This window comes from Corvus kubaryi, unplaced genomic scaffold, assembly GCF_017639235.1.
Source record: "Corvus kubaryi isolate FWS band 111438036 unplaced genomic scaffold, C.kubaryi_AGA036_p1.0 37334, whole genome shotgun sequence".
NCBI classification, from domain to species: Eukaryota; Metazoa; Chordata; class Aves; order Passeriformes; family Corvidae; genus Corvus; species Corvus kubaryi.
The window spans coordinates 12,190,783-12,217,846 of NW_024581108.1; the positions used below are offsets into that span (position 1 = coordinate 12,190,783).

Here is a 27,064-nt window from a genome sequence, read left to right on the forward strand (position 1 = left end):
TTTAAATACAATATTCATTGCTTCTTTTTCAGTCTGTGATAAGAGTGCTTTTACCATAAAAATCAGTCTGATTAGGTATGAGTACTTACTTTCCAGGATTATATTGGAACTATTTGGTTTTTTCCTTTCATCTCCAGTGGTTGATGCTTATACAATATAGCTCCTGCAATACAGACTGTATAGCAAAAAACTTACTAAATGGAAATTTTCTTTGAGAGAACCTTCTCCCTACAAAACAGCTTTTTTCCTAGTTTGAAGAAGTGCTTCCAACCAGATACTGCAGGCATGTTCTATTTCAGTTGCAGCAGGACAGAAGAAAAATCAGACCATATTGTAGATTTTTTTTCTTCCTGTGCTTATTCTGTGTCCGGGTACATTTCAACCAGGTCAAGGTAACTGATACATCTAGATAATATCAATAAAAACAGGTTATTCTCGAAAGGAAAAGGGAAGGATATGCAGTATAATGGCAATGCTGTGCATGTTGAATTAGCTCAGTTTTTACTTGTGCAGCTTTTTTTTACTTGCAGTTATCACAAAGCTTTTGTCTGTGAAGCCTTGTAAGACATCTTGGTTTTAGATTTTTTCTGATTTGCAAGAGAATTTGATGAGAAGATATGAAATGTTGACCTCAAAAGAAGTGTTCAGATTATCTGATGATTTTTTTTTTTTTCAGACAATACATCTGGTATCTAATGTTCACTATGCCCTACAGTGTTTCACTGTAGTAAAAACCTGAACTCCCATGGTATATATTTTGTTGTAGTTTTCACACTGACATTGTTCATGGTTCTTTATTCAAGTTTTGAGTTGTACAAGATGTATAACTAACTGGAATGCACAACAGGTAAGTTTGTTTTAAATATTTAACAATAAAAAAATTACTACTTTATAAAAGGGCTTGTCCCTTGAGTCACAAAACATGCTTGTTCCCTTGAACACTATAGATAGGTATCATGAAAAAGGAGACATTTCTAGCAAGTGTCCACCCCTCCCCCTCAAATGTCTTCTGCAGGGAGCTGGGTAGTAGTTCCCAAAATAGTTTGCACAGCCTAAGGTAGATTTACAGTCCACATGGAATCTGTTTGACAAAGTCAAAACCTATGGGACTGACAACCCAGGAAGAGCAGTTGCTAATGGACGACTGTAGAAACTGCTGAAACAGGAAATAAATGTTCATTCGTGGGTGTTAAAATAGCATTTGCCACAAAGCACGTTCCTGTGGTTAATCATGTAACTATGGGAGTTGTGGGAGTAGAAATAAAGTGTCTGATTAACCAGTATGTCATAGATGCTGAATTTGAATGAGATTCATGGTTTTTGTGTGGTTTGAAGCCTACAGTTTTTTGTGTTGCCTGAAGTTGCTCCTCCAGAAACATCCTCCAACTTGGAAGCCCCTGTGCATTTTTCTTGCCTTTTATTGTTGATCCAGATGCCACCCAGCTCTCTTTGGAAGGCTGTGTCACTTGTTTGGGAGGAATGAGTCTGGTCAATCCCCCAATCTCTTACATGCTCAAACAGGCCAAGCGTATTTTGTGTGTCTCCACTTGCCTCTATGGCCCTGAGGTTTTCAGAAGAGAACACTTGTGTGAATGTGTTCCTGGGCTCTCACTGTAAATCGATGGTGAAGCTGGCTGCAAGCCTGCATCTGCTCAGGTAATTCAGCTGCATTTTGTGATTGACTCCTTAGGAAATGCAAAAGTTCTAGCTGACCTGCACTCCCATTCCCTCTGCTTTGCTGGGAGGAGTGTCTGTGGCTTTTAATTGTTCAGATTTGGCTGTCATTTACCTTGAAAGATAAAATATTTACTGATGGCTTATGAAATCTTTGTTCATTTAAAAAATATTCCTGGTCATTGTGACCAGAGCTGAAAGGACACACTGATCCTCTGATTTATTTGAATAAATATATATATATTCCATATAGATAGGTTTTCTTTAGAATGTGCTTTGGTGCACATAGGAATATAATAGCAATGGGATATCTGTCCTTGTCTGCTGTCTGCAGGGTTAGCTGTAACCAATGCCGAGGGAAGAGGAAGAGCACTGTCAGTGTGTGATACGTACTCTTAATTGGGCTGCTATCAGCGAGATAACAGTTTGGGTCAGGTGCCAGGTCAGCATAACCTGGGCAAAATCAACCTAATCTATAGCAGGACCAAGTATCAGCAGCCAGTTGTGACACAACCTAGGAAATGAAGTAATATGTTCATTGTAAAATTATTATAAATTATCTAGTAAAATTTACTAGGATAAGTGGAAACTTTTAAATAATTCAGCAAACGGCTTATAAGATAATCAGGTAGATGCCAAGGTATGACTAGATTTCCATTATTCCATCTGAAGAGAAAGTAAGATTGCAAAAAGGGAAGTGTTTACATAAACTGATAAAAAACTTGAGAATTCAGCAGAACACAGCCACGTGTTCCCGAGCTTTCTTCCATAAAAGTCTCACCATGTCTGGCAGAGCCCCATTCGCCTTCACTATGAGGGGGATCATACTTGCACTAGTGCTCACTCTTGTAGGTAAGGCTACATACCCCTCCTTCACCTTTCTTTCCCAAATTTTCCTTAAGTTCAGTGGCAGTGATTGGATCTAGAATGAACACTACTTACCTGTTTTTTCATCTCTTTTTGCAGGTAGTCAGAAGTTTGACATTGGTAAGTAAATTTCCTTCTATAATCTTTTTCCAGTGACTTTGCTGTTATTTCTATTTATTAGAATGTGCTTGCAAGTATGGTGAAAATGGCTGTTACTTCCCACAGACCCTGGATTCAGTATCAGAAAGAGCTACTTGTACAGTTATGAAGGCTGGGTGTTGAATGGGCTTCAGGAAAAGAATTTAGCCAAAGCCGGAGTGCGCCTGAGCAGCAAACTAGAGATCAGTGGGCTGTCGGAGAACATCTACCTCCTCAAGGTACTGTGTCTCCTAAATGTGCCAACAGTAAGCTAAAATCACATCTGTTATTGCTTCTGGCTGGTCTGGCATGTAGGAAAGCTGCAGCAAACACAACCAGAGACTTATCACTGTAGTTGTCAGAGAATGATCTGCAAGCTGCAGTTTCAGAGGTGATGAGTCACTTACCTGTGTTTGATGTGGAAGTTGTTTGTAGCAGGTGTTCCTCAAGACTTTGTACTGGAAATACAATTTCTGGGGGTTCTGTTAGAAAATGGCAAACTAACTCAATACATTTAAGCCTGCTCTAAGATTTGATTCTAGCCTTAGCACACATTTCTAACTTCTGTGGGAAGGCAGGACTTGGGTGTGTAAAATCCTCATCATGAAGGCAACTGATAAACATAGACTTAAAAAGTGATAAAAGCTAAAGATAAAAAGTGGTACATGATAAAGGTAAGATTAAAAAATGAAAATAATCAAAAAGGAGCATGTAATAATGTTTGAATAACGCAGTAAAACATCTGTATGTGTGAAATCATGACTCTGCTGACACCAGCAGTGATAGGACTTGACTCAATTCAAAATAAATATGCTTCAGAAATGTATTTTTGTGCCTTTAATTCAGTTACAAATCAGAGGTTCTTTTTGGAATACTGAATTCAGTGACAGCTTTTACCAGTTGTATTGAACTGTAGATCTTTCAAAATTTGGAGCTAGGGGTTGCATTTCACACTATAGCCTTTGTCCTGAAATTCTTGTATGGTGTGCACCAGCCTGTGCTCTGAGGCACCTAAGCTGGCAGTAACTTTGCCAAAGTTATTGAAATTTCTTCTTACTTACATAGTGTCTCAGTCTTTATAAATATATTGTTAACTGTTGAAATATTTTGTTGATTTAAACAATTCACAAATATGAAGCAAATATAGAAATTAATTTTAAATAAATAAAAAAATTGTGTAAGAATGAGGTAAAATGAAGTGTTCTAAAACTGCGGTTTTTTACATTTAGAATTATATAAGCTTTTTAAATGCTAAATTTTGTCTAAAGCAGAATATTTATTTTGAGGCTGACAAAAAGGGAGACTTTTATTTGATGTGTTAACTGCTTCTGTAAGATAAAATAGTACTGTTGAGCCGACAGGGTTTGCACTGGTTTTACAATAGTGTAACCATGAGACAAAACAATAAATGGTTGTATGACTTTCTAAGCCTACCTTTGGAAGGAAAGAGAATCTAACTATTGCTTCTGTTAATTTCTTCCAATCTGTTTGCATATTTAGTACCAAAGCAATTTTATTCACTTAAGTTTCTTAATTTCCTCCCAGATCCGCTCCCCACAGTTCGAGGAATACAATGGCATCTGGCCCAGGGACCCATTCACTCGATCTTCCAAAATCACTCAGATGGTTTCCTCATGCCTTACCCGGTCCTTCAAGTTTGAATACAACAGTGGACGGATTGGAAACATCTATGGCCCAGAAAACTGCCCTGATATTTGCATTAACATAGTGAGAGGAATACTGAACATGATACAGATAACCATTAAAAAGTCGCAGAATGTGTATGAGTTGCAAGAGGTGTGTTTCTTTACATTCTAAAAGTATTTTGCTGAAAGGTTGTGTTTATTCTCTTTAGTTACTTTTCCTTTGAGTTTGCATCTATTTTTGAATGTTTGTAGTAAGAAAAGGGTGATTTTTATTCATATAGAAGAAAACGTGTGTATGTGTGTTGAACAAATTATCTGGGCTGAATTCTTTCTAAGACATCTGTCTTTAAGTCTTAACACACAGTTCTTCAGAGAAAAAAATTATTAGCTATGAATTTATTTGTTATATGGCTTCCATAATACAGCTATTTGATACATTTTATTTGCTAATTGTTGATACTCATTAATTGATTACTTTTTAATTTTAAACTCCATCCCCTGAGTATTGTTCACATGCCTATTTTTTAGTTCAGTAGGAATAATTGTATGTAATAGTAACAGGTTCATTGATAATCTTCATGAAGTAAAACTTCTCACACTGTGAAATCCTGATGTAATTGGGAAGTCTCATCATCTGTATTCATCTGCCAGGCTGGAATTGGAGGTGTTTGCCATACAAGATATGTCATACAGGAAGACAGGAAGAACAGCCGAGTCTCTGTTACCAAAACTGTAGACCAAAACAATTGCCAGGAAAAAGTGGTGAAGAGTCTTGGAATGGCTTACATCTATCCCTGCCCTGTTGACGTGATGGTACGTGAGATGCGAAAAGATCTTCCTAATTACAAGCATGGCCATGCTGTTCCCATTCACTCTTTGGGTCTCTCTCCTCCTACAGAAAGAAAGGATTGTCAAAGGGACTGCAGCTTTCTCCTACAAACTGAAGCAGTCAGACAGTGGTACCCTGATCACAGAGGTGGTGTCTCAGCAGGTGTATCAGATCTCACCATTCAGTGAACCCACCGGTGTCGCTGTCACGGAAGCAAAGTAGGTGGGACATGGGCTTGCTTCACAAAGTGAGAATAATTATAGGTTCTATCAGTCCCCTTCACCCCCAGTTGAAGTGACATGAGAATTGAGCTCCACAGCAGTTGGATAGAGGTAATCACACTTGGGACTTCCACAGTCCTAAAAGATCAGCAAAGCATTCTTTATTTTGTACCCTGGTCAAACTTACTGGCATTACAATTACATGGAAGAAAAGTAGAAAAGCTTTTTTGCTCACTTATACCATAAGAATGCAACATTACTGCTCTGTTTGTCCTGAAAAGGGGCTAATTTATAGTGTCAGGAAGAAGATGGTGCACATAGAAATAAGATCATTCATTACACAGAGTCAGTGTCTCTCATTCAGCAGACAGTAATTTTGCTTCTCCTCAGAAACAATTTCTTTGTAGATAACTCCAATACCATTTTGTTCCAGACAGAAGGCTTTATTGATTAGCAAAAGGCTTTATTTTGATAAGAATAATTATCATAGAGTAAAACTGATACCTTCACAGTATCACTGAACCAACCAACAAGGTGCATGGGTGAAGACAGATAATGCCTTTCTCCTGCGACATTTGTCTCTTGACAGACAACAACTCACCTTGCTTGAAGTGAGGAGTGAACGGGGGAGCTCCCCTGACATCTCCATGGAGAACTACGGAGGCCTTCGTTACCAGTTCCCAGCAGTACTGCCACAGATGTCAGTGCAGCTCATCAAGACAAAAAACCCTGAACAACGGGTAGAGGATTTTTTTCCAAATTGCTTTTCTAATTTAAAAAAAAAATAGTGATCATAAATTCCAAAGAATGTAATTATGTATGCCCTCTCTCTTGTCTTTTGTAACAGATAATTGAAACACTGCAACACATAGTCCTGAATAACCAACAAGATTTCCACGATGATCTTCCATACCGTTTCCTGGAGCTTGTCCAGCTCTGCCGCACAGCAAGCGCTGACACCCTGGAGTCCATCTGGAGACAGTGTTCAGATAAACCCCGCTACAGGTATTTCATTGTATCAACCCTTAAGAAACTTTTCTGGTTTTGTGACAACTGGGAGCTAAAATGAAGGATTTTTTGAAAATCTCTTTGCAGGCGATGGCTGCTGAGTGGAGTTTCTGCGACAGGCACCACAGAAGCACTCAAATTCATTAAGAGCAGAATCCGCGGTGATGACCTTAGCTACCTTCAGGCTCTTCTAAGTGTTCCCTTTGCTCTCCATTTAACAAAAGCTGATGAACACACTGTTCCAATAGCAGCAGTGAGTAAAGCCATGTGAATCTTTCCTGTCTCACAACGAAAGGAATGATAGTCAATGACCTGTGATTAAGTACATTAAAGACTGCATTCTCCTCTAGTGTACACTAGTTTTGTGCAAATGTTGACCCATGAATTTCTTTTGTCATAACATTTATTAGAGGAGAGTTCTGTGTCTTCATTTCTCTGTATTGATATAAAGCCCTTCTCTTATAGGAGCTTCTGTGATTAATTCCCATTTTAGTTTGCTGGGAATTAGTTTAATTTAGTTTGCTCTGTCATGCCTTCTACAGACAAAACTTCATCCCCTTTAATCTCTTACTTCTGAAACAAATGATGATTGGTGTGTTATGTCACTTGAGCAGCTCTTTCAACTGCAAGCTAGTCCATGAACTGGAAAGTGCTGCAGGAAAAGTATTAGTGCAAACATCAAATATGTTGATACAATAATGAATCATTTATTCTGAACAGAATTTTTGCCATCTCTAGTCAATATTCTTCTTAAACAGGAAAAGAGGATATGATGTAAAAATGTATCATTAATATAATTGGGGTGCACAATTTTCTAGAGATATTCCATTGATGTTTATCCATAATCTTAATGTTTTCAGTGTTATGTTCAGTTGAGGAAAATCAAAATGTGGCTGTGTAACCTAACATATTTATAAACTAGTGGGGAATTAAGCTCCTAAGTGAAGCTTCCAAACATAATGTCTACAACCTACTTTCATTTGTTTGGATGAGAACAGTAATCATTCTGAAATTGATCCCTTCAAATAAGATCTGATGGTTTTCCTGCACTGAAAGCTTCATGAAGCACTGTATTAAATAACTAATTAATTTTTTTCTTCTTCACAGGATTTAGTGACAAGTTCTCGAATCCAGAAAAATCCCGTGCTTCAACAACTTGCCAGCTTGGGATACAGTTCTGTGGTGAATAGATACTGTTCTCAGACCTCAGCTTGTCCTAAAGAAGCTCTCCAGGTGAGTGGATTTTTGCCAAGTTTTTTTTTTTAATAGCTTAATAGAGTTCATTATATTAGCTTAATTCTTTTAAGATACAGTATAAAAATGGTGACTGGAAATATAAATACACATTTTGTAGGTTTTCTTCAGAACAAAGGCATCAAATCACTTTATCAATGTAGTTATTTGCTTCATCATTGAAATCATAGTTTTCACATTGCAACGGTAAAATCCTGAGAGAAATCACCACTGAGTGACTTTATTAAAACCAGTTGCTATATTGTGATAGGCTTTTCAGTGGGTAAGGGGGACACTGTGGACAGTCTATACACTACAATGAGAAGATTGAACTGTGCTTTGTTTACAGCCCATCCATGACCTGGCAGATGAAGCAATCAGCAGAGGCCGTGAGGACAAAATGAAATTAGCTCTGAAGTGCATTGGCAACGTGGGAGAGCCAGCCAGCATCAAGCGCATCCTGAAGTTCCTTCCCATATTTTCCTCCAGTGCTTCTGATATCCCCATCCACATTCAGATTGATGCCATAATGGCCTTGAGAAAAATCGCTTGGAAGGACCGCAGAACAGTAAGTAGGATGCGGTAGGTTTTCCCTACTTAATGAAATAGAATATATGCCCTAAGGGGAATGATTTTAATGGTGTCGTGTGTATAGATTCAGCATACTTTTTAAAAAAAAGATTATTTTTAAGAACAATACTGTACAGTTTTACATTTAGCTGATGGTTTCTGCTAAGCTGGAACAATAATTAGTCAGTAGGAAGCTTCCAGAAGGATATCAGCTGTGTTGCTTTTGTCATCTGTTGTAACCAGCTAAGTCCTGTGCTAGTTATATGTAATGGACACTTAGACACCTAAAAGTCAGATATGTAATTTAAATTGTCTCTATAGTCAGGAGGAGAGACACTTTCTGTTAAACTCCGAGGCCAAATGTCGGCATTACTCTGCCTCTTTTAGACCCCTGCCTTGAGGTTGGATGAGTCACCACTGACCCCACACTGAGGTTGCTGTCACAGAAAGTGTAGGCGAGACTCCTGCCTTTCAGGTGGGTTAGGCAGAGGACCTATATGAGAAACCATTCACTCAGACTGCCTTTGGTGAACTGCTGAACCCTTTTAAAACTGGTCTAAAACAGTGAAGCATACTCACTGAGTCAGTGGAGTTTCTTCAAAGAATGAATCTGTCTTATTATCTACATTTTTTTCTTCCAAAGATATTCACTGATACTTGAATGTCAGTAGCACACAAAGCAACGCTGATGCCTTTTTGATTGTCATGGGGTGACTCAATACATCAATAGATGGACGTTTATTTCGGGTTCAGTGCCTCCGTGGGGCTGTTCCACCGTGGCCCCTTCAGCCATATTAATAAAGTTACATGGAACCCTGCAGTAAAAAAGATCAGGAAACCTTTCTACAGGGATAATGATCCCCTCTCCCATATTGCCCGTGGGTTAGGTGTGGATCCAGTTTGCAAAATGGTTTCAGTTACTGGTAATTCCAGACACTGTTTTGTTTCTGCAGGTGCAGGGATATCTCATCCAGATCCTCGCTGACGAGTCGCTTTCCCCCGAAGTGCGGATGATGTCTTGTGCTGTTATATTTGAGACAAGGCCTGCCCTTCCCTTAATAACAACCATTGCCAATGTGGCCATGAAGGAGAGCAATTTGCAAGTGGCCAGTTTTGTGTATTCCCACATGAAGGCTTTGTCCAAGAGCAGATTGCCGTACACGTACAACATGTGAGTAGAGACAGAACAAAGCAGGTGCTCTTCTGCAAATAATGATCTTCTGCATGTGCTGACAACTGAAGTCAGTTTATTTACTGACAGGGTGCAGCTTATTTCTGAATACTATTACCTTTCTCATTTTGTTTAGATCTTCAGCTTGCAATATTGCCCTTAAGCTGCTGGCCCCCAAATTGGACAGGCTGAGCTATCGCTACAGCAAGGTCATACGTATTGGTGGTTACTTTGGTAAGTGCTTCAGTGATCAGGAAACTTTCACTTCAGAAATCCACTCTTAAAATATTAAGTCCTTTGGAGAAATATGCCATTCTTTGTTTCAGTGAGAAATTTAATTAAATGTGAGACTCACATGTTTAGAGTAGCCATTTAATGATTTCTGCCTAAACAGTTAGATTTTATGTAATGACAGATCTTACAGCTTGCAGTGAAAAAAGCTGCAGAAATATGATCTTGAATGATAAGCAGAATGGTGACAAAAAAGATGTCTCTTGTTTCCTTCTGCCATAGATAACTATAAAGTTGGTGCTGCTGGAGATGTCTTTGTTATGAACAGCCCAGGAACAATGTTCCCATTAGCAATAATTTCCAAGCTGATGGCATATTCTGCAGGGTCGGTGGCTGATTTGGTGGAGGTAAATATTTACCTGAGACAATAATAAATCAAATTAAAGTTAAAACTGCTCACAAAGTTTCCTCTCTGTAAGCATGTTGCAGACTGCTCCTTCTCATGCTGTTTTGGTAGGCTGGTGTCCGTGTGGAAGGCCTCACAGATGTCATCGTGAAACGAAATATCCCGTTTGCTGAATATTCCACATACAAAAAGATAAAGGAGATTGGAAAAGCTGTAGGTATTTTCAGTAATACAACATGTGTGTTATGTGAAGGGGCATTTAGTGATGCTTCTCACTCTAGTTAAGCCCTGTCTCAGGAGGTGAACTCCTCTCCTGGGAGTCAGCTCAAGTATTTCTGTGAAGGACAGACATGCAGTGGGGACTGCAGGGGACATCTGCCATGGCTGCAGTAGCTTCTGCCAGTTGTTGCTCTGGCTTTACTTCCTCCCCACCTCAAAGACAGCTCCAGGAGGAGCACAGGAGGGGAAGGGAGCAGCAGGCATTGCAGCATGGTGTGTCACATGCCTGGCAGGCTTACTACTCCCTCGCTTCATCTATCTCACCTAGTTTACAAGAATATGCCTTTGTCTTCAGGGGAGAAGATTATTTTTTTGCTGTGCTTTCAAACTGGGTTTGGTGGTACTAACAGCCCAGACCCTGTGTGTGAATGTTATTGTATTGGATTACCAAACATTTGCAGGCATCTCAATGGTGGAAGAAAGTCTGAATTAGTGCATTCACACTATTACAATTGGAAATTTTAGAAAGGAAAAGGGCAACTTGGCCAGTGATGGGTTTAGTCACCTGGATGAATTATCATTTGTGAAGGGCTGCACTAAGAAACTTTGCTTGTTTCTTTATCTGTTCCTCAGCTGCTGGGATGGAAGGAGCTGCCAACAGAAACTCCCCTGATATCAGCCTACTTTAAACTCTTTGGCCAAGAGCTGGCCTACATCAACATCAATAAGGAAGTCCTACAACAGGCTGTGAAGGTACCAGGAACCCCTACTTTTCTTTGCAATATTGGACAGCGTTACACTTTCATATCCCAACCTCCTGGATCTCTGTTCTATTGCAGACTGTTCTAGAACCTGCTGACAGGAGCACGGTGCTGAAGAGACTGGCTGGCCAACTGCGCAGTGGCATTGCGGGACAGTGGACACAGCCGGTGTGGCTGGGAGAGCTGCGATACATCGTCCCCACCTGCACGGGCCTGCCTCTGGAATACAGCTCCTACATCACTGCTCTGGCCAGGGCTGCAGTCAGCGGTGAGCTGGGAAGTGGGAGATCAGCTGTACAAGCTCTGAGCAGGGGGTGAGAGGGACAGGGGCTGAGGGAGGCTGGAGAAGGAAGTGGAAAGCCAGGAAGTAAAAAAAAGAACTAGTTTTTGTATTGGAGAGTGGGGCAGTGAAGATGTTTGAAGAGAAGCTGGATGCAGTGATTTGTGCATTGTCTTTGAATGGATTGAAGACAGAAAAGGTGAGATGAGAACTTGGGAAGCCAGAGAGAGAGAGGTCACAACATTCAAGGCCAAAAAAACCCAAGAGCTGCCTGAGGAGCTGATGCAAACATGGGCAGAAGGGGGTGACTCCTGAGAGATGCACACACAAGCTAAGCAGGATTCAATGTTGATTTAAACAGAGCAGAAAATAGAAGACAATAAAAAGAGAACTGTTAGTAAAGTTAAGGCAGGGAGAGAAGAGGGCCTGTGAAAAGAGGTGGGAGTTCTATTTTAAAGGAATAAATATGCAAGTGCTAATCCTCATCAAGAAGTTAATTCAGTGATCACACTGTGTGCTGTGCAGCAGATATAAATTAGGCAAAATTTTCCCTTGTATCTGCTGACACCACATAAGGAATACTTGTGCTCTCCCATGTATCCACTCTTTGCTGCTCTTGGTTTTTGGTTTGTTAGTTTACTTTAGTAATATCTTTGCAGCTCTGCCCCTTCTGTGTGTTTTCTGTGTATTTTTTTTTTTAAATGACAACCTTGTAGCCAAGTTGGGGACGTATGTACTGGATGGATGGGCTACAAACTGCATGAAGGTTGTCTGGACTGCTGATCTTCAAGGGTAATCAACAGCTGAAAATATAATTGGTGACTTGTTCGAGAAACGTTCCTCTGCCGTTGGCACTTGTTCATTGCCTTTTTTAAAAATTTGAGTTTTAGAAAAGAAGGCACCCTCAGCAAATCTGTGTCAATATTGACACTGAGTTAGTGGGAGCAGTTGCTGCACTGGGGGATCAGGCTGCCACTGACAGGCAGCCTGACATGCTGGAGAGGATGGCCTGACAGAAGTGTGGTGAAATTTGGCAAAGGCAATGCAAGGTCCTTCATGTGGGATGGAGTAACCCATGCAAGTGTACAGGCTGGGCATCACCTGGACAGAGAGCAGTTTTGTAGGAAGGCCAGGACAAGCTGGTACGATAAACCAGCAGTGTGCTCATGTGGTGATGAAGGCCAACTGCATTATGGGCTGCAGAAGCAAGAGCAGAACCAGTGTGACAATGATTTCCTTCTCTATTTGGCACATTTGCAGCTGCATCTGGAGTACAATGTCTGGTTTTGGGTCCACAGTACAAGAAAAATGTTCACACTTGATGTGAAGAAAGATTGGAGAGCAGAGGTTGTTTAGCCAGGTTCCCTTCATTTACTCTGTCTTCTGATTCCCCATGTTTCTAAAATTTTAATGTTACACTAATTACAAAACTTTCAGTTTGGGCCAGCTCTTCCTTTTCTAAGTATATTTTTATTTCCATTTTCAATATGTTGCAACAGAACCTTTGCCTACAGAACAATCTGCCTATATATTTTCAGTATTCTTCAGACTCATAAAAGGTCTCATGTACCCCAAAGTCTGTCTTGTTTTCCAGTCATATTTGTTGTACTAACAAAATTACTACCTCCTGCTGAAAACTGCATTTGCTTATGTTCAACTCCTCTCATTTTTACCATGTTTAAATATTGCTCTTGCATTTGCAGTTGATGGAAAGATAACTCCCCCTTTAACTGGAGATTTCAGACCTTCACAGTTGCTTGAATCCACTGTGCAGATTCGTTCTGATATAAGTCCCAGGTATGGCAGGTTTCTAAGGCTTTACATGTGAAGGAGGTTTTTAAGAGAAGGCACAACCACGTGGGTAAAAAGAGCGCCTTTCTTAACACCTGACTGCTGCACTCTGTTTCAGCTTATACATACAGAAATTTGCAACAATGGGTGTCAACACAGAATACTTCCAACAAGCTGTGGAAATTCAAGGCAAGGTCCTGACAAGAGTCCCAACGAAGTTTGAAGCCAAGATAGACATGAAGCTGAAAAATATTAAGATTGAAACGAATCCATGCCATGAGGAAACTGAGATAGTGGTCGGAAGGTATGGCCCCGTTACTTCAGAATACTTCACGTTGCTGAAACCTGACAAAGCTCACTATTGACTGACCTCCCACAGAGGTTTCTAGATAGGCAGAGTGACTCTTCAGCATGTAGCAGAACCTTTGGGATAAAGCATGAGGAAGAAAAGTACAGTAGCTAAAAATCAAAAGATACCTAAATTATTTAGCAGTGTAATTTTTATATTAAATTGTTTATTTTTTTTGTGTTCTTACTATTTTTATTATTTTTGTCTTTTAGGGATTTTGGTTTTTATGTTTGAAGGAATATTTTTGTTGTTTTGGAAATTTTGTTTTAATTTATCCAGATTTTGTAAACTTCCTGCAAATAAGAAAATTTATATTTGTAATGAACTGTTATTTGTTTTCAATAATATTTATATTTCTAAATTCACATACAATTCCTGTGTTCAAATATCCTATCTCTGTGCTGTCACGTGATACTGACAGGGATGTATTTCATTTAATCCAAAGACAAAGGGTCAGAATAATTCACCATTTTTTTGCACGTATCTCAACAGACATCAGGCTTTTGCCATATCAAGAAATTTAGGAGAGCTAGGTGTTGAAAAGAGAACCTCAATTCTCCCAGAACATGCTTCATCAAATATTGTGGAAGAACCTTTCAAATCATCAGATAGAGCTTCTGGTGAAGATTTCACAAAGGTAACCTATTTCTTTTTGCTTATGTAGTAAAACTTACCCTCTCTGTAATGGGTGTCTGTAGTTTTACTCTTGCCTATGACACACTCCCAGTGGTGTTCACATACTCATCTCTAATGCAGCAAGAAGCTGACAGCACATCAAGGAAACGTGCCTATAGCTCTCAAGAGGATCTTCACCACATCACAGGAAGAAAAGCTCACAAACGAGACATTTGTGTCAAACTGCGTCATCTTGGGTGTCAGCTCTGCTTTTCCAGAAAGTCACGAGATGCCAGTTTCCTAAAAAATACATATTTGCACAGATTCATTGGAGAACATGAAGCTAAAATAGTCTTGACCCCAGGTAAAAAATACTTGATCCCAGGTAAAAGCATCTTAGGCTTGGCAGTGCTATTTGAAACACTAAAACCTTCTAATGCGTGCAATTGGTGTGTAGTTGAAACAGATGCTGATATTGACAAAATTCAGCTGGAGATTCAGGCAGGATCCAGAGCAGCTTCCAAAATAATTCATGAAGTAAACTCAGCGTCTGAGGAAGAGGGTGAATCATCTCTGTATGAGGACATTCAAGCTAAACTGAAGAAGATTCTAGGCATTGAAAATGTGTTCAAGGCAAGTGACTTCAAGCATGACAGTGGGGAGCATTTTCCCCTAAACGAGGGCAAGAATTTGAAGTTCAGTGTGGAAAGCTGGTGTGGCAAAGAAAGGATGGGGCTGGTTTGAAAGGTGCCAGTGCCCCATGCTGAGGGATCGCTCCTATGGGGTGCATCCAGCAAGGTGGTATGTGCTGGGCTGGATTTCAGCTGGGTAGAGTGGATCTGAGGGAATTCTGCAGCTTCTGCAGTGAGTGAAGCAGGGAGGTGGTTTTTCTTTGAAAGGCTGGTGTGAGAACCCAGCCTTGTCTGACAGCCACAGAAGTTTTTACTTTGTAAACACAGGACCAGACGTATTCTTTCTTTTGCACCTCTTGGACTGTTTTTTGCAGGTTGCAAATAAAACACGACACCAGAAGAAGCAACCTTCAAAGAAAGAAAACACTATGCTAACAGAGCTTGGGGCAGACCCCGATATAAAACATCCCTCCAGCTCATCTTCTGCCTCCTCAGCTGTCTCCTCTTCCTCATCATCTGCTGTTTCTCCTCGTCGTAAAGAGGCTGGTGATGAAAATGAGAATGATCAAGAAAAGCGAGCGACAAACAAAGATGAAAGCAGCAAGAGCAGCAGCAGTAGTGGCATAAGTAGCAAGAGCAGCAGCAGTAGTGGCATAAGTAGCAAGAGCAGCAGCAGTAGTGGTAGAAGTAGCAAGAGCAGCAGCAGTAGTAGCAGAAGTAGCAAGAGTAGCAGCAGTAGTGGCAGAAGCAGCAAGAGCAGTAGCAGCAGCAGTAGCAGTGGCAGAAGTAGCAGCAGTAGTGGCAGAAGCAGCAAGAGCAGTAGCAGCAGCAGTAGTAGTAGCAGCAGAAGTAGCAAGAGCAGTAGCAGTAGCAGCAGTAGTGACAGAAGTAGCAAGAGCAGTGGGAGCAGTAGCAGCAGCAGGAGCAGTCACAGCAGAAGTAGCAGCAGTGGGAGCAGTAGCAGCAGCAGGAGCAGCAGCAGTAGCAGCAGCAGGAGCAGTCACAGCAGAAGTAGCAGCAGTGGGAGCAGAAGCAGTAGGAGCAGCAGTAGCAGCAGTGGGAGCAGCAGCAGCAGCAGCAGTAGGAGTAGCAGCAGTAGCAGCAGTAGCAGCAGAAGCAGTAGCAGAAGCAGTAGCAGCAGCAGCAGGAAGTCATCGAGTCATCATAGCCATGGGCACCACTCAAAGTATGTGAATGGCAGCAGCAGCAGCAGCAGTGAGTCACTGAGCCGCCATAGCCATGAGCATCATTCAGGGCATCTGGAAGGTGGCAGCAGCAGCAGCGCATATTCCAAAATCTGGGTAATTTTGTCAGTAAATCGACTGATGCTGCTAATGTTTGTGAATCATGTTCCTGATGGTGGGTGGCCTTGCATGACAATTCAGGGCATTATGGGTTGACCAGTAAATTTTAGCAACATAAAATTGCAAAATTTATTCTACAAACACACCTGCAACCATTGGCACAGATGTCTACCTCATCTCAAAAGTTTCCAGTTATTTGTTGAAACTTTTGTTACTGCCAGGAAATGGGTTTTTTTGACAATTTACTGCCCATAAACATTGCGTATTTCTGTCTTAATTTTGTGGTAGAAACATTAATGCTTTATATGAACTAATTTATCTTGCATTATGTTCTTGCGTCTAAGCATACAGAACTATGTATGAATGATAATTAGTAGTACAGAACTATGTATGAATGATAATTAGTAAATTTCTTATTTAATTCCCAGTGCTTAGATTTCAATATAATTGCAGCATTTCTTTTCATCTGAGGCTTCTAATCTTCTTGGTTTTGTCATTTTCAAAGGAGGCTCATGAGATTTATCAGTACCGCTTTAAATCAGCACATAGACAAGAGGTGAGTTTTTCTTTCCTCAGTAAAAGAAGTATGGAATCTGTCAAGAGTCAAATGGAGACTTTAAAGGCAACTTGTTGTCTTTGTTGAAGAAAATTACAGCACTGATAACATTAGAACCGTGCTGGTTCTTCTGAAATGCGTATAGACAGAGAGCTGTGTTCCTTTTTGTGCTGTGTACATGAAGCCACTTGTGGCTCTGCAAAGGAGATGCAAAGTCTCTGCCAAAACAATGAAAAAGACTGGAGCTGCACACTTTGGAGGAACCATCAGAAGCTTGGCTCATTTGACTGGCTTTGATCACTTGGTTGGGATCACTGCAGGTACACAACAAGGATAGTGATGTGGACAAATGTGGGAGGATACCTTATAGTATTTTGGTTGAGCAGATTCTTACTAGGGCATGAGCCAGCCAGAGCAGTGTACTTGATATCCGTGTTCCTCAAAAAGTAGCATTTCAGCAGTGCCTGTCCATTCAGATGCTCCTTTCCATTCAGTTTATCCTCCAGTTGATCAGGCTGGTGCAGAATTTCTGGTCTTTCATATTGAAGTGAGAAGCTGATTTAATTATACTTTCTCTGGTCCACTGTTTTTTCATATGGGGAAGTCTCATTTAGACATGGTCCTTACGGACTGTGAGGAGTCAGATCAAGTCAAATCTTGTTTGGGCAAACAAGATTTTTCTGAGTTAGATCCTACATACTAAGCAGGAAAAAGCCTATTGCAAGTCACTGAGCTACTCAGGGTTGGAATACAAGCTTAGCAACTCCAAGTGCCATGAGAGAGAGCATTGTTCAACACTGCCTCGTGCAATTTCTTCAAGCATGCTTTAAAGTTACCCTCTTAAGCATATTGTGGTTTTGTTTTGTTTTGTTTTGGGTTTTTTTTGCAGTTCCCAAAAAGAAAACTCCCAGATGACCGAACTAGCAGCTCACATTCCTCTGCCAGATCCAGTCGTGCCTCATCTCGAGCTTCATGGGTTAGTTGCATCGTTTTTAGGGGGTTTTGACAGCTTGGAATGATGGCAGAGTGGCTGTGCACTCACAGCGATTGTGTATGTAGGATAATGGGGAGGGAGAAATGCCAGCCTCTCGAGTCTCAGGTATCAGTCAAGACATGCACCATAGTTCCCACATGCTCTTTCCTCTCCACCGAGGATCCTTCTTACTTGCAGTACAACCCTTCCCTCAGGGGAATCCCACCCAACAGATGCCTGCAGAGACTGATCTTGTGACCTCTGCAGCCTGGATGGAGGTTGAGGTGCTGCAGTGCCAGTGCAAGGACATTGGTGATGGCAGCCAAGGCTCCGAGCAGCCTCAGACAAAGGCAAGTTCCAGAGGGGACATGGAGAACCTGGGTTCCTCTCTATCACCCAGCTGGATGTGTACAGGCTTGAGAATGATGGAGTGAAGATACTGAAGGTCATAGTGCACTTAAGGCTGTGCTCCAGGGGAAGAGGTTCTTGATGTTGAAGAAAATGTCCTGGATTATATTGTGTGCTGGGTTGCTGTGCAAACAAAAAACCTGTTTGTCCCACAGAACTCCCAGCTGAAGCGTGAGGAGAAAGCCAACATAAGATCCAGACGGATAAACAAGAGGAGACAAGCTGGGGGATGTTATTGCTGTGGGAGTGAGTGACGCATGCAACTGACAGCTGATGTTGTTCAAACTGAACCGCTTTCTTTTATTCACAGGCTGGATACTAACAATGAAGCCCAAATCATATAGTCAATACTGTATTTTAATTATATTAATATTTCCATGGTATCAGCTGTAGCTCAGGAAATGGCACGAATTTTGGCTCATATAAACACAGTGATAAAATCCATCTGGCATGCAGAGGCACGTGCACGTTAAAGTCATACGCACGAGGTTTTATAGGCATGTATATATGTGTGACACATATGCTGGTATATATTTGTGGCTCAGTTGTTTATTTTTCATTTATCCATCTAGATCTTGCATCTAAAATGCTCCATGGTAACTCTTCTATAATTATATGCTTTGCATACTTTCTCCCCTTTCTTCTTAGCCAAAGTTTTTGGGAGATGTTAAAACTCCAGTATTAGCTGTTCTTCTTCATGGCATCCGTGATGATAAGAAGATAGGAGGCCTCCAACTTGTGGTATATGCTGATACTGACTCAGTCAGGCCCCGGATGCAGGTATTTGTGTCAAACCTCACAGATTCAAGCAAGTGGAAGCTCTGTGCTGATGCTTCAGTCCTCAATGCTCACAAGGCAGTGGTAAGGCTCAAAACTTGCTTGTACAGCTATATATGGATCACAGGAAAACCATGCTCCAGGCATTAAAAAATGGACCATTTATCCCTGCATTACAGGCTTACCTGAAATGGGGACGGAATTGCCAGGACTACAAGGTTTCATCTGAGCTGGTAACCGGGCGGTTTGCTGCCCACCCTGCTGTACAAGTGAAACTGGAGTGGCCTAAAGTTCCTTCCAGTATCAAATCCACAGCAGAATGGTGAGGATTTAGTCTTTTGTGACACTTGTTCACAATAGTGGTCAACTGGGAAAAATCAGCATCCGCACACAAGGTTCTAGTGGCTTAAGTGCTTGCTGATATTTTATTCTCTGGTCTGTCCAAGTACTGCCTTTGGACGTAAAAGCTGAATGAGATTACATCTTATTTTAATGTACATTAATTCTTTATCCTGGACATAATTACTGAAAACCGAGGAACAGATCCTTCCTTTCACTGAACACTTGAACAGTAGTGCAGAGAGTGGGTGTGAGGACATAACCAGGGATCCTGAAGACTTGTGCTACTTACACACAGATGTGAGACAATCTGGTTGGGATGTGTGCAGACATTTGTTTCTCTATCTCACCAGATCTCTCTGATTTGAACTTTTGAAGGTTTTACAAGTTCGTCCCTGGGGCTGCATTTATGCTGGGGTTCTCTGAAAAAACGGACAAGAACCCTTCTCGACAAGCCAGGGTGATCGTGGCTCTAACTTCTCCAAGGACCTGTGATGTTGTTATCAAACTTCCTGATGTAATTATGAAATATTTTTATCACTCTTCTATTTTTTTCCTAGTAGAAAAGTGTGACTGTTAATTACAGTGGGCCAATTCTGAGAAAGAAAAATTAAATTAGTATCAGTTTGGGTGCAAATGATGAAAACTACTTTTATTTATTTCCAACCTTTTAATATTTCATAAAAGGACATTTATATAGTGGTTTTGTTCATAGAGAGAGAGGTGGGTACTCATAAGGACATGAGTTTCCATCTGTAGTATCTGAATAAGTGATCACCTCATCACCTTTGAAAGGCAGTAATTAATTCTCTCCCAAATAATACTTGAATGATTTCTCTCACACTGTGAGAGAAAACTGAGCAAAAGGAAAAACCTCATGGACAATGAGTCAGATGAGTTGTGTTCACATAAAGTCTTTGCAACAGAAGTAGAAGAAATAGGAAAAAATCTTACCTGTTTGCTGGCACAGGTGCATTTTGAATGTGCTTTTAAATTCCTTTTCAGATTACCCTCTATGAAAAAGCCATGAGGCTTCCCCTGTCACTTCCTGTAGGTCCAAGGATACCAGCTTCAGAGCTGCAGCCTCCCATCTGGAATGTCTTTGCTGAAGCTCCTTCTGCAGTGCTCGAGAATTTGAAAGGTCAGAGTTTAATGGGGTTCAGAAGCACGACAACTTCAGTCTCACGATTTACTTGGACACCTTCTTGATTTTGCTGGCATTGTTTATCTCCATTTAATTAGGAAATGTTCTGTAATAATGTGAGGGTGGTTCAGCTGGGAGAAAATATTGTGCGTATAGTACAGAAATCATCAACATTTCAGGGATCAAGATACCAATTATCTGAAGTGATAATATTTAAAGTTTCTGGCAATTATTTTTCGTTAGATAGAGAAACATATTTTATATGAATTTTTAAGAATTTATGGGTGCTTAGTAGCCAAAAGTTGCTGTAAAGCATATGAAAATATCACGTAGTGGAAAAAATACAAAGCTAAAATAATACGTCACCAAAAATAATAATAAAAAAAACATTAAATGGCCTTCTCTCACGGAAAAGCATTTTTTTTTAACCAGCTCAATGCTCAGTTTCCTACAACAAGATCACAACCTTTAATGAAGTTCAGTTCAACTACACAATGCCAGAAAACTGCTACCACATCTTGGCTCAGGATTGCAGCTCTGACCTGAAGTTCGTGGTGATGATGAGGAATGTAGAAGAAGCTGTGAACCTGAAAGCAATCAACATCAAGCTTGGCAATCAGTAAGTAACTTCTGCCGGATGCTGGGAGCATGAAGAACCTCATTGTCCACATTTAGCATGAGAGGAGCTCTGATCTGAGCTTTACTGCCACAGTGAGCAGCCCATGGGGCTTCAGCACTCCCCTTATTTATTTTCCATGCATATTGAACGTGATGCTGAACCTCTTATCCTGCATCTCGGGTGACAAGAATACCCCTGATGTAATTTAAGCATTTGAAATGTGCTTGTGCTCTGACCATTGATATTTAGTGAGCAGGAAAATGCCTCTGTGATTGTATGTGTGTGAATGTGGCCCAGCCTGGCTGTGAACACTCTTGTCCTTGACAGTGAAGTCGATATGTTCCCTGTGAACGGATGGGTGAAGCTGCTGGTGGATGGCGCTGAGAGCCCGACAAATGTTTCATTTACGTCTGCTGGTAAGTGATACAGCATATGCTGTTTAATTTTCACATATGTTTTAGGAGAAAGAAGGAAAGAGAAGGAATCTGTGAAGGAGATTTGATCAGTTTGTATTCAATAAGTGTTTCTTTGGTTTTAAGGTAATATTTATTTAAGAGCATGTATTTTACTCACTTGCACTGGAACATTTAGAAAGACTGATTAGAGTGTGAAGCTCTTGAAGTAGCCTAAATAATCAAGATATAATTAACGTGAAGATCCCTCCTTTTTGTACATCACTACTATAGTTCCAAATTGGAGAAGTGTTTTGGTTATACGATCAAATTTTTCTTGATTAAAACTTTTTGAAGTAGAGCTTTTCTAAAATTCACCACACATGACTTGTATATGGATGTTACTCCCAATTCGATTTGTAGGTATAAATTTGGCTTGCATTGTGCTGGGGATAGGTATGGAGAAGTGGTGAAACAACCTGCTTGATTCTCTGAAAACAGGGATTGTTTGTTTCTGTGAAAGGTACAGGAAGACCTTGTTTCATCCTGTGCTGTGTAGTCAGGGGCTATATACAGTGTGGGTATTCTGACAGAAGAGCTGCAATATATGCATTGGGCTAAATCTTGCTGAAATTGGGTTAGCATATACCAGTGCTGAGCTCTGTCCTATTTGTTATGTGCTTGGGAAGTGATAATTGTGCTAGAAATGGCTCCAGTGACAGTCACGGTGTTCCTCATATTTCCATACTCCAATACCGTGTACTCAGAGCCTTGTCAATCTGCACAACTACACAGATACTATAGACAGCTCAGTAATAACTTCTAGACATAAATGTGAATATGTTAATAACCCAAAGAAAAAAGAATACATCTGTGATCATTGTCTTCTAACCTTTAGCAAACACCTAGTTTCTATATATGCACATTTCGACCTTGCTTTGTTCTGTGTTTTGTTTCTTGAGTAGGGTAACTGAGGAATTTTGAAGAAAATAAAATTTCAGAAACATGACAGTTGCTCTTTTTCTTGATTAAAGAAGCTAAGTTTGGTCTGGTTTTTTTTGTTTTGTTTTTTTCTTCTAGGTGCTTCTCTGTGGATCCACAGTGAAAAGCAAGGGCTTGTACTTCTCGCCCCAGCCTATGGCATTGATAAATTGTACTTTGATGGATACACATTCAGGGTATCATTCTTCCTCTTCATAAGATTAGGTGTTAAGAAATTCCCGTAGGATTCCCTTAAATCTGTGTGTATGAATGCAAGAGTGTACACTGGCAAAGGGAAGTGTGTGCAGAGCACAAAAAAACCTCAAAGGGAAGACGATGCTACAGGATTGCACAGTCCTACTCTTTATTTCTGAGTGTGAGAAATGAGAATCTTTGATCAACAAAAGTACATTGTTCTTGCAGTACAGGTGTATATTGGGAAGCGGGTCTGTGAGTGTACACACGCTGAGTCAGCAGTGCCTTTGCAAGAAAAATGAGTTTTCAGCTCCTGAGCACTGTTCTTACAGCTGTATAATTCTTCAAAACAGCAAAAATTCAGCCATTCTTTTTAGATAAATGAGTAGTTTAAAGTCTGCACTAAAATTAATATGAAGCTGGAACATAAAAGGTCAATAAACTGTACCTGTACTATCAAAACAGCCACCAGAAAAAAGCTTCAGCATATTAATAGTCCAGAGCATTAATAGCTTAACAACCTAGACTGGCACAGTAGGTTATAAAGACTGTAGCAGTTATAGATGCTGCAGCCCACCAGGAGTTTGGCATCTCTGTCAGACTGTCAGACCCTTTTGAATTTTTATCAAAGAGATTTTAAATGTATGTGCATTACCTTACACTGGAAGGGACCTGCATAGCAAAAATGTGCTCCACAGGTATTATTTTTCTTTAACTCGAAATACTTCTCACTTCTTTTTCCTCCAAGATTCAAGTTGCTTTATGGATGGCAGGGAAAATGTGTGGACTGTGTGGAAAATATGATGCAGAATGTGAACAGGAATATCGGATGCCCAATGGATATGTAGCTAAAGATGCAGTGAGCTTTGGGCATTCTTGGATTTTGGAAGAAAAGCCTTGTAGAGGAGGTATGCTAGCTCTAATAAATTTAACATAATATTACTGCAGTTGTTCAGAAAATATAGAATCTGTTCAGAAAATTTTAAATCTGTATATATTTTGGAAATAAAATCATATTAGAAGATTCATTATTAAGTTATATAGTAATTATTAAAATTACTTGCAAGTTGAGAAAGAAATAAGAAATCACAGGTTAAACAAGCCAAAATATACAACTTAGTTGAAGTTCAAAAACAAGATGAATCAAAATCTTGTTTCAGTTTTGAAGTATTTTCGAAGAAGATCAGAAAGAGGATAAAATTTGCATGGAATGCTTTGATTTAAGTACAACAGCATTTTCCAGACATCAATTTTCAGCAATTGGCCCATCAAAAAATCAGATGGGGATTAGTAGTTATTACCATGGCTGACCACCTGGTTTTTGAACCAGTGCAACCTGTCAAGCAAAGCATTCAAGTACATGAACAGTTCCAGGGACTTAATTACATGGTTGAAATAAAACCCCTGCATTTTAAGACTTTCAGCAGATTAGGATCTTATGGTGTGCTGGTGCTCTCAGCTGAGGTTATGATGCAACATCACACCACGGTGCTCGAGAACAGGCACGTTGCATGTGTAGAGACTTGCCCTGTGGGAAGGACATCCTCAGTCCCTGGAGATGGCTTGTACATGTCTATCTCTACATTAACTGTTATTCTTCCACGTTTTTGTCACAAATTCTGGGCAACAAACTTGCTTTACATACCCATACACAATAATATTCCTGTGGCTGGTAGTGACCACATTCTGTTTCCTTTTAACATATGGTGGAAACTGCTGAAATTTGAAGATATAAAACTTATAGCTAGGAATAAGTTGTGGTCTGTTTAGCTTCTCACTTGTAACTGTTTGTCCTGGGAATCCAAAATGAGATTGATGTTACTTGCTGGCAGCAATGACTGTTTGCTCTCTATCTGCACCAGTTCTGTGTCTGAATGACATTGGTAATAATGCAATTCTTTGGGGATTAATTTTATTTGGCCAGACATCTTGCCTTTAGTTCCACTGCTGAATATCCAACATTTTAAAATGTGGTTTGACAGCTATTCTGTAAGCAAGTTTACTTTGAAAAATGTTTATTATAAAGTACCTCAGACTATGTTTCTACATCCTGATCTAGAAACAGACCAGTTGCATTTGAAATTAGCTTTCCAGGACTCCATATCTAACAAGCTGATTTGAAAGGTTTATCAGACTGTAGAGCTGCTTCATTTATGATCAAAACACTGTTTTCACAGAGGGGAAGTTGTTTGCAAATTGGCGGTGTTGGCAGATGGGTCCTTCTTGGGGAGGTGTGGAGCTTTTGACTGTAAGCACTTAAGCTGTCCCCAATGATTATTGCAGCCTGCAAGCTGCGGCGCTCCTTTGTGAAGCTCGAGAAGACGGTTCAGCTCACCGGGGTCGAGTCCAAGTGCTATTCCACGGAGCCTGTGCTGCGCTGCCTGAAGGGGTGCTCTCCCACCAAGACTACTCCAGTCACTGTCGGCTTCCACTGTCTCCCTGCTGGTAAGTCAACAAAAATCCTACTGATAGGAGCTGAGCAAAAGTATAAATAGATTGTGACTTGACTCAATCATTCCACTTGAAAAGTGTGAATAATATAACATAGACATAAGTAGGTGTGGACTTAGTGCCCTATTGACTGAAGCCCTTTCCCTGTTTTATTAATAGGCAAGCATTCCTTCAGTGAGAGAGATGATTTTCTGTTGTACATTTACTTGTTTTCCTTGTACTGGAATTTAAAATCTAAACTGAATTCACCTTCATGGTGCTTAGGGCTGTCAAGGTAAGGGCAGGATAACAGCACAGTCAACAAGGTGATTCAACTGAAAAGTTTTTACTGCAGCCTGTGGAGATTGAGCCATACATGACCAAGTGCAGCACCCTGAAACGGGCATCCTTGCCTTGCATTTTTCAGATTTCACTGCCTTTGGATATGATCCTATTTCACTGAGCTGATTTAGGCACTAGAAGTACAGGTGTGGACAGGATTCTTGCACACAGGCCCAGTGATATAGGAGGATTTATTTTCTATAGGTATAGTATGGATGATAAGAGATTAGATAAAGTCGATATAGGTTATATAGAGCATAGAACTGTATCTGTTTTCCAAGTTTTTTTTCTTAAAGATCATAATGCCCTTTCCTAAATGTATCATTAATAAAATTCTGCATGGAAGCAGTAGCTTTCAAGGTAGAACTGGCTTATTAATGAAGTGGGTTTCCTGGAACATCTCTATGTGACTGAGACAAATATAAATATGTAAATCAGTGAGGAACAGCCAAGCCTGCTGTAATTAATGACTAGTGTATGGTAAATGCTGTACCTTGCAGAACTATTTGTGAAGTAAGCCGTTTACTTTTCATTTCTTGTTCCCCATCAGATTCAGCTACCAGCCTGACAGACAAGCAGACGAAGTTTGACCAGAAGTCAGAGGATATGCAGGACACTGTTGATGCACACACAGCATGTTCTTGTGAGAACGAAGACTGCAGTGCATGAAGCTGTACATTTGCAGCATAGGAGAAAACAGAAATACTTTCATGTTTTTATTGTGTGGTGTAAAAAACCTTGTCTTAAGGAATAATAGAGATGCTAAATTAAGTACTTGAGGATGTGTGGAATCTTCCCAAGTAATTTAAAGTATTAAACTTTATTATTGTAGAAACTGTTATGATTGCCCGTAAATATCTGATTTCATAATAAATCCATGCATGGAAAAAATTGTGAAGGCTTCCTTATTTCACTGGTAATGGAAAGAGGAGGTCTGCATAGGTTCTTCTAATCCCCCATTTCTTAGACTTCCTGAGTTTGTGACCATCTTCTGTGCCTCAGGGTCACACTGGGAATTGGGTTGGATAGCTATAGTACTACTACTCCTGATTGTTCTCTTAATGCTTCCTTCCCTGGTCCTGGGACCCTGTGCACCTGCAGCAGGAACTGATCACCTCGGTGTGATGCTGCACCCTCTACAGCAGCCATGCAGCCATGGTGCTTGGCAAGAGCTCTGTGATGGGCCAGAGCTGCTGTAGGGAGCAGCAGGCTCAGGGAATAAGCCTGAATCTCATGTCCCTGGGCAAGGCTGCTCTGAGGGAGCCAAGAACATGTTGAGTTTCGGGTGCACCACATGCAGAAGCTATGGTGAACCAGGGTCTCTGAGCAGGACAGGGTGGGGTTACCCAAGCACATCACCTGCCAAAGGGTCTGAAGCAGAGCCAGACCTCTGCATTTTGGGTGAGATGTCCCAACCTCTGTGCCCAGCAAGAGTCATCACTGCAGCCACCAACTGGTGGGCTCTGCCTCCTGCCCCCCACCACAGGTCTGTGTGGGCACGGCTCATCTGCCCTGAGCACTGGAGCCCAAAGGATTCCAGCAGATCTGGAAGCTGTTTTCTGCTTGCCCTTAACGCTGTGTTTGCAGGCTGATTATGCACGCTGGGTGAATGGGATTTCGAAAACACTTGAGAACATTCTGTAAAAATTGGGTTGTTTCGCTTTCCCCAGCAGCTTTTGCACCTTCAATGGATGCATATACCTGAGTTTTCTTGTTTGGATATCAGTTCAGAAAGGTAAAGTCCTTAGTACCAAAAGAAATATGTTTGAAAGGCCTAAGTATACGGTTCTGTGCAGTTTAAATGCTGCCATGGTAACCTGCACTGCAGAGTGAAGGGGAACTGGCAGCAGCAGTAAAGCCATGAGCTGGTGGGTTTGCTCCTTGCCTGGAACTCACATGGAGCAGTGATGGAAAGCACAGATTTTCAGGTAACCTCAGGCTGAATCCAGCAGAATCCAGGGCT

The 27,064-nt window shown here is 40.7% G+C and overlaps 1 protein-coding gene across 1 annotated transcript; it reads left to right on the forward strand.

The window, feature by feature from the left end:
* Positions 1-1,851: 1,851 nt before the first annotated feature.
* On the forward strand, positions 1,852-25,992 carry LOC121665712 (vitellogenin-2-like). The gene is made up of 36 exons (XM_042030330.1): positions 1,852-2,526; positions 2,641-2,661; positions 2,767-2,918; positions 4,225-4,476; positions 4,977-5,138; positions 5,224-5,372; positions 5,965-6,115; positions 6,223-6,380; positions 6,471-6,636; positions 7,491-7,616; positions 7,966-8,184; positions 9,140-9,357; positions 9,494-9,591; positions 9,871-9,995; positions 10,106-10,207; positions 10,847-10,966; positions 11,053-11,242; positions 12,958-13,051; positions 13,164-13,349; positions 13,887-14,031; positions 14,151-14,373; positions 14,467-14,642; positions 15,016-15,489; positions 15,712-15,942; positions 16,451-16,501; positions 17,391-17,477; positions 18,531-18,743; positions 18,839-18,981; positions 19,377-19,515; positions 20,004-20,139; positions 20,575-20,761; positions 21,089-21,177; positions 22,234-22,331; positions 23,078-23,237; positions 24,613-24,774; positions 25,652-25,992. Exons 1-36 carry the CDS (start codon positions 2,457-2,459, stop codon positions 25,768-25,770), a joined length of 5,592 nt encoding a protein of 1,863 aa, XP_041886264.1. The 5' UTR covers positions 1,852-2,456; the 3' UTR covers positions 25,771-25,992.
* Positions 25,993-27,064: the final 1,072 nt, after the last annotated feature.

Coding starts and splice junctions, on each gene's coding strand:
- LOC121665712 (XM_042030330.1), top strand. CDS start 2,457: ATGTCTGGCAGAGCCCCATTCGCCTTCACTATGAGGGGGATCATACTT. Junction 6,381..6,470: donor TCAGATAAACCCCGCTACAG/GTATTTCATTGT, acceptor ATCTCTTTGCAG/GCGATGGCTGCTGAGTGGAG. Junction 7,617..7,965: donor GTCCTAAAGAAGCTCTCCAG/GTGAGTGGATTT, acceptor CTTTGTTTACAG/CCCATCCATGACCTGGCAGA.